Raw genomic sequence first — 14,959 nt, forward strand, 5'->3', positions numbered from 1 at the left:
TTCTCTATTTGCACGACTTTGAATCTCGCAGCAGATAACTAACGTGTGGACCTGCAGCCTCCTTCTGCCAGCCCGAGTCTTTGCCTTGAGCTCGCGCGGCCATCAAATGGTAACACGCGAATGTTTCTTCAATTTTTTTTTTTCGGCATCAACTTTCACCCGACGAACGTTTGGGACCATCTTGAGTCACCGGGGAATATCGATGCTCGATAGTGGAACTACTGCGTCCGTCAAAATGGCGGGTTTCGGTGTTCTTGTTTCACGGTTATTGATGCGTTGGAAGTGTTTATGCGCGAAATTGAGTTGAAAAATATATAGTTTCAGTAGAATGTTGTAGTAGATGACTGAAGGAATCGAAAGGAAATGCATTGTTACAATGTTTGGAAAGATTGTAGATTAACCCCAATAAATGCTCGGTAGTTCGAGTGTTAATACGCTGACTACCATGAGAATTTCTAGCGTTTTGAATAGTAATACTTATTCTTTAATAACAAAGACAAACGATATTGAAAATGATTATTAATGGTTTAGTATCACAGTAGTCATATTACACTATGATCTAGCTACTTATGTCACTAAATATTTTTATTTAAAATAGTTTTATTTTTTATGACGTAATGTGCTTCTCGGAACAACCAAGCTTTTATTTCTCATATATTTCTGTATCAATATATTGTTATTATATATTTATTATCATATTTATTATTATATTATTATTCTATCCGTGTTATTTTATCATTATATTATCAATATTTATCATATTATATTTATTAGTATGTCATTATATTAATATTGTATAATATATTATATATATTTTGTATATTTGTAATTTCGAAGATATTCGAGTGGGTCAGTTTAAATGAGTCACCCTGTATGTATATGTTCTCTATACTAAAAGAATTACTTTTCACATTTATGTGGCTTGAATGAAACAATGAAATTATGCTTATTTATTATACAACATTCTACACGAGCTGCAGACGAAGAGATTATTATGCAAATTATGTTTTATTAAACGATTAAAAATAATGAGTCCTACGAGACATCTCTGTAGCATTTCTGAAGATACAGTATTCGCGTATTTAATTTCAGCTAGGAATGATTCTTAAATCCGTAACGAATCATTTCGTACGAACCGTATATTTAACTAAAATTGTTCATAATGAAGCTTGCTCCGGCACGACACTCGTGAACTACACAAGCGGAAACGGACGAAAACATTCCGCGGTGATTTCTCGCTTCGCGGTGTTTTCATGGCCGGTAAAGTGCTCTCGCGACCTCTTGATTTCCGGCTGTGAAATTAAAATAAAGATACGCTCTCGCAATTCCCGTCCGAACCACCCTTCAATGTTCGTATTAAAAGATAAAAATATTTTTCCCACATTAATCCGTAATTCTCGACGTAATATCCGTCGAGTTACGTCGAGCGTAAATTCGTTACCTTTGTGTTAGATATATTTTTACATCTATGCGTTTGTGCGTTAATATTTATTTTTTATTCATTAACGACTTGGTTTTGTTCCATATTTCATTTCATTTTGTGTATCGAAGAATTCCTTTTTGCACTGTTCGACGATAATTAATCATTGTGATATTCAAGAATGATTTATGTTTACTGTTTATGAAGTAAATGATCTTTATTATTTTTTCCGATTGATATCAATACAAACTTTTTATCACTTACATTTTCAGTAATGAAAATGTGTGAAAGAAATATACATAGATAATTTTTTTAAATATTCATATGAATTATTTCATCATTTTAATGTTTTATGATTATTAATGTAATAATTCTATTTATTTATATGCGTTAATTTCGATTATATAAAAGTTTGAGCGTTTCTTCGTATCTATTTCGTAAAACAAATGAGTGATTAAATATTTTTAAATAATAATGTAGAAATTCAAAAATAAAAGTTATATTTACCACGCCATTTTCATAAAGGAACTACAATGCACCGCCATATAGCTGTTTTGAAGATGCTTGTTACCATTTTACACGCCTTCTCGAAACTTTACCTTAACTTCACCTTAAACAGCTCTTTACCTTACCTCTTTGAAAGCAGTTTAGCTTTACTTTAACATTGAATACTCGACAAACTCCATGGAATATCCATAAGTATAAAATTCTTTCTTTAAGAATAAAAAGTTCACACAAACCAGACCTTTTATAATTCTAGTTTCCTCGACATTCTTTTGTTGAATCTGAATTCATTGCATTTAGTACACCGGCCATTGAAAGTATTCAAAATATGGAGAAAATTATTAACTTAATAAAATTATTCTACTTCTGGTGTATATTGTTCGATTTCAATAAAATTTATACACATAATTCAGATCTGTATCTTATGCACCCAGACAAAAATGTTAAAATATCTATCATCTTCAATTTTCTGTATTCATTTCCATTGTACTTATCTTAACTCCTCCTATAACATCCAGTAAGTGCAAATTTGCAATTGAATTCGATAAATCCCAATGATATTTGTTTATTTTTCACATAAATAAAATATTACTTGTCTATTATTAATCTATAATCTCTAGAGTAAACGACATAGAAACAGCATCAAATTCTTTTACTTTTATTAACCCTTTCCTACACAATATCGAGTCAGACTCATATAAAGTTCTCTCAAACTCAAATACCACTCAATTATCTGCAGTTCAGATTAAATGCTATTTTAGTAAATTATTAACGACAAAGTTACCGCAGCGAGCTAGTTACAAAAGAGATCATAAGATAATAAATTAAACTATCAACGATAAAATAGTTTCATCAATCACAGTTGTAAAGGAAAACACAAAACAAGGGGTTCATACTTCCACAAACCAGTGCGCCATCTTAACCCTTTGAGGACGAATGTCGTCATTTTACTGATATCAAGCTTTCATATTTCGAGTACGAAATTGTGAACAAACAATTGATTTCTTCAAGTAACATGAGATCAGTGATTAGTTTTCTTTTCCTCTGGAATTTGAGACTTCGATGTACAATGTAATTCCCCTCGCGAAATATTTTCAATACTTCAAGAAATCCTCGTCCGCAAAGGGCCAAACATCACCTAACACCCAATTCAATATACCTATCACCTCTCCAATCACCAAACAATTCTCCCATCCACATTCCCATTCACTCCACCCTCGCACCCAAGAAATAAACTAGTCCCCTCAACCCCCAAAACCCTCCCCAACATTATCACAAAATTATTCCAATCGTTTTACCCAGTACTCGCGATGAAACTTTAATACCCTTTTGTCCATGGCTCAAAGCGAATGGCACGATAAAATAACACGTTTATCGGGGCACGGTAGGGGTGGCGACGAAAGGGTGGCTCGGAACTGGACGCGAAAAACTCGCGGCCTCCTTCCAGCGTTCGCTCGAAAATTTCCGATGGAACGGTCGACGCCGTTTATTGCGCGTTCGCCAGAAAGACGGCGAGAAAGAAATTATTACGAAGCGTAATTCCAACGCGGCTTCGGGCGGCGTGGGTGCATAATGTAGCACTCACCATGCAATTTTGTTTAGACTCTCTCGGAAATAAGCGTGCCCGAGAGTTAGGCGTTGCCTCGTGAAATATCTGCCGTCTTTTTTTCCCCTCCACCCCCCCCCCCTCCCTTTCTTGTCTCGTGCGCCGGGACACGAAATAAAAGCGCCATTATCGCGATCAAAATGAACACGCTGACGTCACGTCGGGTATAACGCGGTCTCGCTCTTCCTCTCTTTCTCGCGCGGCTTCGATAGGGGATTCTGATTCTCGCTACGTAAAACCTTATCGGGCATTATGGCTCCGCGGGTCCTCGTAAACGCGAGTGTTCTCGGTAACGCGGCTCGCTCGTGAAAAAAAAAGAAAGAAAAAGAAATAAACAACCGAGTGCGTGTAACGACCGTCGTGCAACGACCTCACGTTTCGATGAATGCACGGGGAAGCCCCGGAAAAGCGTAATTTAGATTGAGATTTCCCTTCGTTAGCGCATGCGCTGGGAAAGCAAATACCTTTACACCCCGAGGAACAGACTATTTCCTTCTGTTTTTTTTTGGTCTTCCTTCTTTTTCTTTTTTTTTGACTTGTGCTGTTATTTCCTTCGAGTCGCTTGCTTCTGAGCGAGGCTGTTTGCGATCGGTAGTGATGGGATCGAGTGTATGGCTAATAAGACGTTAATCGTTTAGATTCGAACCCTTTATTAGTGGTTTGGAAGAAAACGTGTTTACGTATTATATGGGCTGTCTGTGATTTTAAGAGAGAACGGTATTGATGGTAATAGTAATAATAATGGTAATGATAATGATGAGATGATAATGGTGGTGATAATAATAATAATACATGATGACCATCGCGACCTTCATTTAGGAAACAAGGGTGGCCCGGATAATACGTAACTGTCGAAAAAAGATGTAGTTTTAATCTTTTCAGTCCCGGATACACATTTTTAGAAAAAGTATATTTGTTTTTACAGTATATGTTAACTAACGTATCGTTTTTAACGAAAATAAACATTTTCGTAAAAATGATATTCTAACGATCAGAAAATAGGTGGTGATTACTACATTGTTTATTAATACTTTCTTATTTATTTCATTACCACACCGATATTTAAATAACAGACATATATGTTTGTTTAACTCCTCATAAAAATTCATGCAATAGAGGGTTAGTAATAGTATTCTAACCTTATGCCAAATTAGAATTTGACAACTGTTATTCTAACTGTTACAAAAATTTATTCATACTTTTTTATTTATTTCATTACCACGTCGATGTATAAGTTATTTCCGCTATTATTAAAAGTAAGAAAAAATTGATTAAATAGAATTACATGGTTTCAACACTAGAACTACCGAGCATATAATATAATTGATACGTAACCCCTACAAAATTGTAACAATAGATTATTTTCAGTTCCTTGAGGCATTCATTATAGTATTCAAGTGAAACTATTCATTTTCAAAATTATTTCGAATGTTCAACGCTTTTGTGATATCAATAATTGCGACACAAGAGAATCGAAACTAGTCAGTTTGACTGGCACGGTAGTTCTATTGTTAAGGTGTGCATGTGATGGCGATAAACAATATCCTATTTAAATATCGTATGTAGTTAATTTTTCCTCGCTTCGAATAATAGGGGAAATAATTTAGGTGCTCGAGTTAAAATGTTCACCCTGTACAGTTTTGTGACTCCTCATAAATATTCATGTGATAGAGGGTTATTAATAGTATTCGAACCTTATGATATGAACTTTGGTTATTGGATTTCACTCGGATTTGTAAGTGCATATTGAACTTGATCCCATCGCCAGTGGCCAGTGTGTGCTTCGTCCATGCTCGTGCTTCGTCAACCTTGTAATTGCCTGAACGAGCGAGATGGAACGAGACAGACGCGAGCCATCAGCTGATGAAACGATCGTAATAACGCGTCCACTGTTATTTTATAATCGGATTATGAAGTCCCGTATAATGCGAGATTAGAGAGGGGACACTGTAATATATTTTATATTGTGCGTGGTTTTGTTTGGAGTAATCAAGTGTCACGCGATCGTACGTTCGGCTTTGGAATCGTTCGTTTTTCTTGTTTTCCTGAGATTAACCCTTTAAGTGTCTGTGTCGAGTGTCCGTTGAAAAATGGAGATTTCTTGGATTACGACGGGAACACTCGTTGCGGAGAAGAAAAATCTGATTTGGATGTTTAAAGTGAAATTTACGAGAAACGAGAAAGATATTTGTAATTTTCATGCTGGTCATTTTTATGCCGATCGATTTTTATCGATTAGGATATATCATTATGTCCCATAAAAAGAAATTAAATTTCTAATTTATAATTTCTCTTTTCCAGAGATTTGATTATTTAATATAAAAATATTTCAAATTCGAAATATTGATTACTCAATTAATATATTTTACTTAATCAATCACATTTTAATTTCTATAAATAATATTAATAAATGTTTATCTATAATATAAATTTTCCATAAATAAATGAAGTATTTAAAAATTTTAAAAGAGAAATATTTTCTATGTTCATTAGCAGACGTTGATAACTCTATTTTCATTACTTATCACTTCACGTTTATTAGTCATCTAACGAATCAAATTTCGTTGTTAGCGATCGAGAAATGAAATGTCTATATCCCAATTAAAAAGTCACATTACTCAATTCAATTCCATCTCATCAGAATTTTCCTAAATTTATAACGTTCGATGAATACAAATATGTTCACGCACATAACTCATGTATAAGACTCTAATTAAATGTAACGCAGATAATTACCAGTGCACACAATAAATAGAATAAAATTTGTCTCTAGACTCCGCGTTGACATCGCTGGGAACGCTATTAATTTCAGTTTTATACGAGACATAATACGCTCCGTAGAGTCGATGCACAGTTTATTACTAGCATAGTGTAAAGTGATTTCATTATTTGATAAGCTTTTTTTGTTTCGTTATTTAATAATGGCATTATGCACCACGTGGAAGAACGTAATTTACGCGACCGTGAAATTCCCGTGGCCAGTCCCCGAGGAGCTCTCCCCCCCGGGAGAGGCAGTTAACGATTATTTTCCGTTAATGAGTATGCAGAACCTGTTTAATCGGTTCAGGCATTCGATTTTGCAAGCGTTATACAATTCCGTCCAATCTATTTTTCGTCACCTTGGAGCAGAACCAGAATGAAATGTTTGCACGCAGACGTTCAAGGACAATTGCCGTCGGAATTGATCCGGAAGACTCGAGTGCAAATCGCTGGCAATGAAACAAAGGAAGTTACGCCTCATTTTCAGGTTTGTAGTGGCACCTATAATGAGGGACTATAGTGCTCCGTGGTCATTTGAGGTTTACGCTTGCAATTCTCTTGCCGAGATTACTCGCTCAAGCGATTTTCCTTTACGCCATCTTCAACTTGAATGTTCTTCCATCAACTATGGCTCCCTTCAAATTGTCTTCTTGCAGATTTCGAAATTGCCTCTTCGTGGATTTTAAAACCGACGGATTTTTTACCGTAATGATTCTTGTACCGGCCGTTCGTTTACGTGCTGCACGGTTCATTGACACTTTTTAATTTTTTAATTCACTCGGGTGTATATTCTTGTGAAATCATTTTGTAATGGTTGAGAGTTTATGGGTCGTTTGCTATAACAGTGACAATTTGAATATTGAGATTTAAAGTGGGTATTTAGAAATTAATATATGTTATATCTTGTAGATTTTATATAATATGTTATATATTTTATTAGAATTATATTGTAATTTATAATATTCTAATATTTGTAAATATTATAATTTAATAATAGTTGTAATATTTATAATATTTAAATTATAAATTTAATAATATATATCATAGCTATAATATAAATTATAGTTTATAATATTTACAATATTTACAATACTTACGATATTTACAATATTTATAGTCTTATAATTCTTATAAAAGAAATATAACAGTAGCTATAAGTTTCTTCCGTTTCTCTTTCTAAAACGCGACAGCTAAAAGCTGCGAACACATTAACCATTTCAACTTTTACCTACCTTCGCAATCATCGAAATGCAAAAACGAAAAAGCTCTTACTTCTTATATCCATTAATACATCCCATCATTCGAAACGATCCAAATCTATTCTTATGAAACACCCTACGCCTCCATAACACGCTCTCCATTCCGAAGAATAATGATTGCAATGATTAAAGAGGGAGAATCTTCTACCCCGAAAATGATCGTATTATTCGTAACGTAAAAGTGCAATCTCGTTCTCCAGTAATATCGAAACAGAACGTTAATACCGAAACGGTATTACAAGCCCTTGTTCAGCCGTACCCAGCTAGCTTTCTCTGACCTTTGAAAGATTAATATCCTTGGATTTAATTAAACCCTCCGGTTTTAATCATAACGTTCATTAGAAACAGTAATAATCTTCGTGTCAAGGCGGCTGACGGAAGCTACGTTGCGAAAAGAAATCATACGAACGCTAACCACCTGATTGATTGCGCTCGCCGCGTTCGCTTTCCCGTTCCATTACCAGGGATTAGGTTCACCACTTCCGACAGTCAGGAATATGGAAACGAGTAATGTTTATACACGACAGTAGAGAAAAAGAAATTTAGATGTAAGCACTGCCTTTTAGAGTCGATGCAACAATATATGACGTTTCTTGCATGTGGCCAATAGATTGGCCTACGATTTGTTTTTCAACTATGAACAACTACTTTGCTATTAATACTTTATTAATCCCTTGCTTTATAACAACGTGTCAGACTCGCGATGAAAATTTGAAATTGAATTCAACAAATCCAAATGTTATGTATTTATTTTTAACGTAAATTGAATATCGTTTGTCCATTATCAATCTTTAATATTTTTAGTAAACGTAACTACAAAATGAATGTAAGATTCTTTTCTTCTTCTATTAAATTATTAAGGATAAAGTTCTTTTACCAAGTACAGTTGAGGTATAAGTCATAGGGGAAGGGGTTAAGAAATAGAGAAAAAATCTAGGTATAGTCTATCCCTGTAGTTGTTCTGTAATATAATAACTGATAACAAAGGAATAATGTTTAATTTGAATTCGAAAGAATTAAGTAATGTTTATGTTTGCTAAATTCTATTTAAAATCTTCAGCACGAGTCTGACACGTTATTGCAACACAAGGGGTTAACAAAAGGTTGTTTCCTTTGAAACAAATAACATCTATTTTCAAGGTATTATAACCTGTATAAAGGATACTTCCTTCTTCGTTGTTACTTAGCTTTGGTTTGACCAGTGTACAGTTACAAACTCTTCCTTTTATTCCTTACAAAAAAAAACGTCAAAACGTTTGCATTAATTCAAGAGCTAAAAGAAGAAGTTTATAAAGGAAATTGTGAAAGAGTTTTAAGTCTTCGATAGTGTGACGGTGGTACGGTGCTGATATGTACTGGTTTCGAGAGGCAGAATTGAAATAGTGTCCGTTTAAGGCTGTGCTAACAGTGTTAACCAATTAAGTTTAATTAAAGAACAGATGGAAACGTATGTATGCGGAATTGCTGGAAGAAAGTATTTGTTACGGCCGGATGACGCGATGACTGACACCGGTATACATACGAACTATTTTCAGTTAAAAAATACAGGTAGTTTCGATTGGACACGATAATCGTAAAAATGGCCAAAATTAGAACAGTGACGAGTAGACTGCGGATCTTTATGCAAATTCATATTTTTGGATTAGAGAAATAGAATTACGATAGATTATGGTTCTTTGTAATAATATTATAATAGTATTGTAGAATAACAATAATAATAACTAATAATATTATAGAATAATATATGGGGTAATGATATGTATTATATTTATAATAATAATAATAATAATATTATAGAAAACATTACACTTTGGATATTTATATATTTTATAAAATGTATTATATATTCTATAGATCTCACAGACTTTATTATATACTCTATATACTTTATGTATTTTATATATTTGACGTGTAATTTCGTACACCAAAATTCCTAAGAAACTCGCGAAGATCTGCAGCCCAACGATGGCAATCGATAAATCTTCCCTAACGTTGTTACCATAAAAATATAATTCACCTAAAAACGAGAAGAGACGACAATGATGCAGTACTTACATTGAACTACATAGGCTCCCAGTTCCGCTGCCAGGTCGAACGAGACTGGCAGTCTTCCTTGTAAAATATCCTGCTTGACTTGCAGGAAAAACTGGTACCTGCGAAGCAAAACGAGAAAAAAAAGAACGGTCGTTTACATCGAACGATAGAAAAATTGTATTACGAATGGACGGGGAAAGATATTTCGTAAGTGGCGTTAATGATGTGTGACAAATACGTGCCGCGAGGAAAGCAGCGGCGAAGAAAAAGGGGCGAGAGAAGGATACGAGGAGAAATAGAGTTGCAACGGGGCCATTTGCAGCTCGCCTCGCCGTGAACTTCGATTTTAACCCCTTGCCCAACGATACCGTGCCAGACTCACAGCAAACATTTCAAATGCAAATGAGAAATCTAAATATCACTTGATTCCTCGAGATCCAAATGAAATATTAGATCTACCGGGAAGTTTTATGAATTTTTCAGTTAAAACAACATAATGCATTTACAATATACCTTTATTAATATTTACTGAAAAATATCAGTTCCATCGTTACTAATGTCCTCTTCCTGATACTAACTTGTGGATTTCATTTCTATAGAACTACTCATCTCTGGAGATGAGATAACACTATCAGATAAAATTTTCTAGTAGACCTAATATTACTTTTCTATTACAACAACTTCTTTATTTTTCCATTATGACAGATATTTCTGTCTATCTATAAGTACCCAATATTATCCCTTCTAGTACTTTCAAGTAACCGTAAACGTAGAGTAACCATAAAATCTTTTTTCCAACGAACAATGAACAATAAAACAGTTTCGAAGTTGCGAGGAAGATCATAATGTAAGAAACCAACCTCTCGATGCATTCAGACTCGTGACGAAAATTTTTAATTGAATTTGATAAATTGTTATTGATTTTGTTCAAACGTAGATTGAATATTACTTATTGAATATTAACCTTCTGAGTTAACTTAGACGTGGAGTAAGTATCAAAATTTATTCTTTCTCGAGTAAATTATCAACGATAAAGTAGTTGTATCAATCATAATTGAGGAATAAATCATAGGGCAAGGGGTTAACATCGGTGCCATCGCGGTTCCTTTTTTTGTAAAGTCATCGTTAACGGACTTTTTAGCTGTTCCCCTTCTCGGGCTTTACCATTTGTTGCCTGCCTTTCTTTCCTGGTGCTATATTCGGTTCCTGTTCTTTCGCGGACGTTCGACACGTTCTCCCTTTCGTACATACCTTTCCCCTTACGCAGATTCCTTTTCGTTCGCATACTTCGTCTCGCTTCTTCTTCATTTTCTACCTGCCAATCTCTCCTGACACCTCGCAGCTTTTCTGCTACGTTCGCTTTCGTCGTGGCTCTACTACAAACTTTTCGCGCGGCTCGATTGTAACTTGCTTTGTCGTTGTTGTATGTGTTCGGTCGGCCGAAAAGTGCCGTCGCATTTTTAATATTTGATTTATGGAACGAGTCAATTTGACTCGTATTGAACTTTATGATTTGGAGCGAGTTTGATCGAGGCAGTTATGCAAATATGTATCCTAATTGTCTACTTTTAAACTTCGAATTTCCAAAATCTAAATGTACGAATATCTTTTTAAGAATGATAGGACAAATTGTAGAGTAAATGTCTGTAAATTTAATGTTAAACGAAGTCTGAAGAGAAATTGTACTAGGTTACATGGATGTGTTTTACCATTATACCATTTGTTGTACCATTTATTATACTATTTTTAGTATAAAGTGTAGAACAATGGAAATAGTTGTGACGAAGTTTTCGTACAAAAATTTGTAGAAAGAATCTTTGTATTTCAACGTTACGATTGCAAACGTTCATCGTTTTTTATAGAATATCGATAACATTTTTTACATTTATCACAGAGGAAAATAAGGTATTACTTCGTAAAAAATTTACTATAAGTTCTTGAGATATACCTAAATAAAAACGCACGAAGGTTTTCAAGTTTGAAACTTTATTGCTTTTCAACCTAATAATAATTTAATACTAAAACTACCGAGCATTTAAGTTTTATAAAAATTGCAATAATAGATTTTCTTCGATTTCTTCAACATTTATCATAGTATTCAAGCGAAAGTACTTATTTCTGAAATCATTTCGGATGATTTTCAATCTTGAATGCTTTTGATACTTTAATGCTTAGTACTTTTAATATTTTTGTATTCAATAGCTTTAATACTTTTAATACTTTAATACTTTAACTCTTAATACTTTAATATTTAGTACTTTCGATACATTAATAATTTAATGCCTTCAATATTTTTTATACTTTAATACTGTAATATTTAATGCTTTCAATACATTAATACTTTAACATTTAATACTTTCAGTACTTCGACATTTAATACTTTCACCATATCAATAACTACGAAACAAATAAACAAAAACCAGTAATTTTGATTGCTACAATAATCGTAGCGTCAAACATTCCCCAAAATCAACCTCTTCAAAGTAGAACATCCCACGCAAGAAGAACCAACGAAACCGAAACGAGACCGTCCGAAAGTCACAAAGAGACCGGAGAACGAAAGTGAACTCCTCCGACGCGTAGACCGTATAAAAAGCGCCGACGAGGCGCGTTAAAGAAACTTCATTAACTATCTTTCCGTAACACTTTGAAGCTGCCCGTTCCCCGGTATCGCACGCGAGCGGTATTTACTTTGCATAAGTTGCGCGAAGCCGCAAAAACCCGGGGGATACAAGGAATGTTGGAAACGCGATGTAAATGGTGGCAGCACGCGAAGCGGGGTGGGATCGGCTTAACGATAGCGCTTCCTTCGGCGCCGGTCTCGGACGAGGTCGAAAAAAACCGAGCAAGAAGGCGAGCGAAACGGGACAAGCCGTGTAAACGCGGCGGACATCTTTATCTTCGCATGAAAAATGAAAAACCACGGGATCCGCAATAAAATTGTATAACTTTAAATCGATTCCTAGACCCGGCTGCATGCGTGTGGTTAACGGCGATACAACCTGGTCCCTCGTGACCGGACTACGGGATTCTTCTACGTTTATGGTAAATTGAAATCCAACCGTTTAACCCTTTAGTGAGAAATAAAAGGCTTTAGGAAGCATACATTTATTTTCATGATGTACACGATGTAATTTCATGATGTTGGTTAATTCATAATTTTTAATGGAAATGAATATTTTTATAAAAATTCCAACTGTCTGTTTTCTATAGATTGTACGATTAAAAAAGATTGAGGCTTGCGTACGAACTTTGAATCTTTTGAATATCGAATGTTTCGACGATTTTATTATCCGTGCTTCATCCTAACTCTATAGGACTTAAATGAAAACTCATGGGAAACGTACATTTATTTTCACGTACGTTGATCGATTTATATTTTTTTATATTATTAATACATATCGAATTTTTGTCGATTTTATTACTCGTGCTTCATCTTAACTCTTGAGGACCCAAATAAAAACTTATGGGAAACATATCTATTTTCACAATATACGTTGACTAACTTATAATTTTCAACAGAAATCAATATCTTCATTAAAAATACTATTCTATCACAAAAATAGGTGGCGATTACTACATCGATTTTCCATCAATGTCTTCGTAACTGGTTCGCGCTTTAGTGATATTGAAATACGCTTTCAAAGCGACTCCACCAGAAATCAAAGCATATTCGAACTCACACACTAACTACATCTTCTATATTTGAAAAGTCCGCCGTGAAGTGCACGATTTAATGATCCACCGCATTAAACAAAGTATCACATCATTAGTAGTATATCATCGATCAGTTTATTAGAGTAACTCTTCAATCTGTCAGCATGCAATCAAACGAATTACCCGCCGATCAATTAGCTAATCTTTATTGCGACCATCGCGAGATCCCATTCCTAAGAAACGTTCAATTTATGACACCTTCAACCACCGTTTATATGCCGCAGCGACGAACGCTCCTCTCACGACTCTAAACACCGTTTCCTAGAATTTCCCGTTACCAGCTCGTTCGTGCTGAAATAAAAGAACAGAGGAAGAGGAGGAAAAGCCGAGGAATGGACGAGATTAAACGGCAGGAAATACGAGATGGACAGGGAACAAGAAAGGGGATTGACTGAGGCGACGACTGGAGGAGGAAGGAAGGATAAATCTCGCGAGAGAGAGGAAGGGCGGTGGTATCTACTTAATGAATGAGATTTTAATGATTCAACGGTAATATATTGAATTTCTTTTGACCGACGCTGGCCTGGCGAATGAAACGGAGGACGTGTTTCCGGGCAGGTTAGACGACGAAGACGCGCCGAGAGAAAAAGAATGGCGGAGTGACAGTAAATCTTACGGAATTACCTTAAAAGGAATTCGGCGGGTAATCCTCGGCGTCAACGGGCAAGGGGGAAAGGGATCAGACGGGAAGAAGAAACAGAATTTGAAAGGGGAAAAGTCTCCCAGGGATTCGCCGAAGGCTGAATTTACAGTCGGTTGGGAAATTATTCATTCGTTAATAAACTGCGCCCGGAGATCGTGTGTCAAGGAAATGAAACGCGAATTCCCCCATTTTATACCGTCGTTTTGCACGAGCCAGACGCGGAACAAGTATTCCGTTTTTACTCGGACGTTTTATAGAACTTTTCACGCGAACGATTTGCACGGGGAATCCGAAGATGAATATCCGAGAGGAATTAATGTATAATAAAGATTTCTTCTAGCGGCTCCGTGGGAACAAGATATTGGTTAAGTTACGGATTACGTGAGCAACGATTTTTCCTTGCAGCGTTCGCTGTGCGATTCTTGGGGAATTTCGTGGCTTAGATGCGACGGGGACAGAATTGTTTTATTATTCTTAAGTTTTGCATCGGGGAATGTACATTTTTTAATGAATTGATAAATATATTAGTGGAACTGATAAATACGTTTTGAAATATTCGATGTGTGGGTAAATGTTCAATGGAAACTACCTGTTAGAAGATAGCTCGATTTCAGAACAGTTCGATTCTTTTTGATTCGTTAATTTAACAATAGATTTAGGGAATAGTTGGTTTTCATTTGTGGAATTGTGCGAATACACGTTGTAATACTCTAGTTTTGAAGCCACAATTTCCGCGATCTATATAACCGAACATGTAGTTTTCTGGAACCAATAAAATAAAGTATAAACATCCGTAAAACTAGTGTTAAAAGATATAAACAATCGAGATTCGCCTTTTAAATGATTTTATGAACTTTTCCTTATTTGTTAAGTATGCTTAACCGTTTGGGTGCTTAAGAATTTTCTTGTATACAGAAAATGCGGAGGAAAACGCATATTTTTTGTTGCTAGAAAGAAAATAAGAATAGTAATAATTTACTTCAATTATCGATTGAATAAGAATAACAATATATATT

General features: G+C 35.0%; 1 protein-coding gene across 4 annotated transcripts in view; it reads right to left on the reverse strand.

The window, feature by feature from the left end:
* Positions 1-14,959, reverse strand: part of LOC116428608 (band 4.1-like protein 4) — a 125,574-nt gene that overhangs the window by 18,281 nt on the left and 92,334 nt on the right. For all 4 annotated transcript variants that reach the window (XM_031980444.2, XM_031980443.2, XM_076374517.1 and 1 more), the window contains one exon: positions 9,605-9,702. In XM_031980444.2, the coding sequence (XP_031836304.1) occupies positions 9,605-9,702 (98 nt within the window). The remainder of the gene's footprint in view (positions 1-9,604; positions 9,703-14,959) is intronic.

Source organism: Nomia melanderi, chromosome 1 (genome assembly GCF_051020985.1).
Source record: "Nomia melanderi isolate GNS246 chromosome 1, iyNomMela1, whole genome shotgun sequence".
Lineage (NCBI taxonomy): Eukaryota > Metazoa > Arthropoda > Insecta > Hymenoptera > Halictidae > Nomia > Nomia melanderi.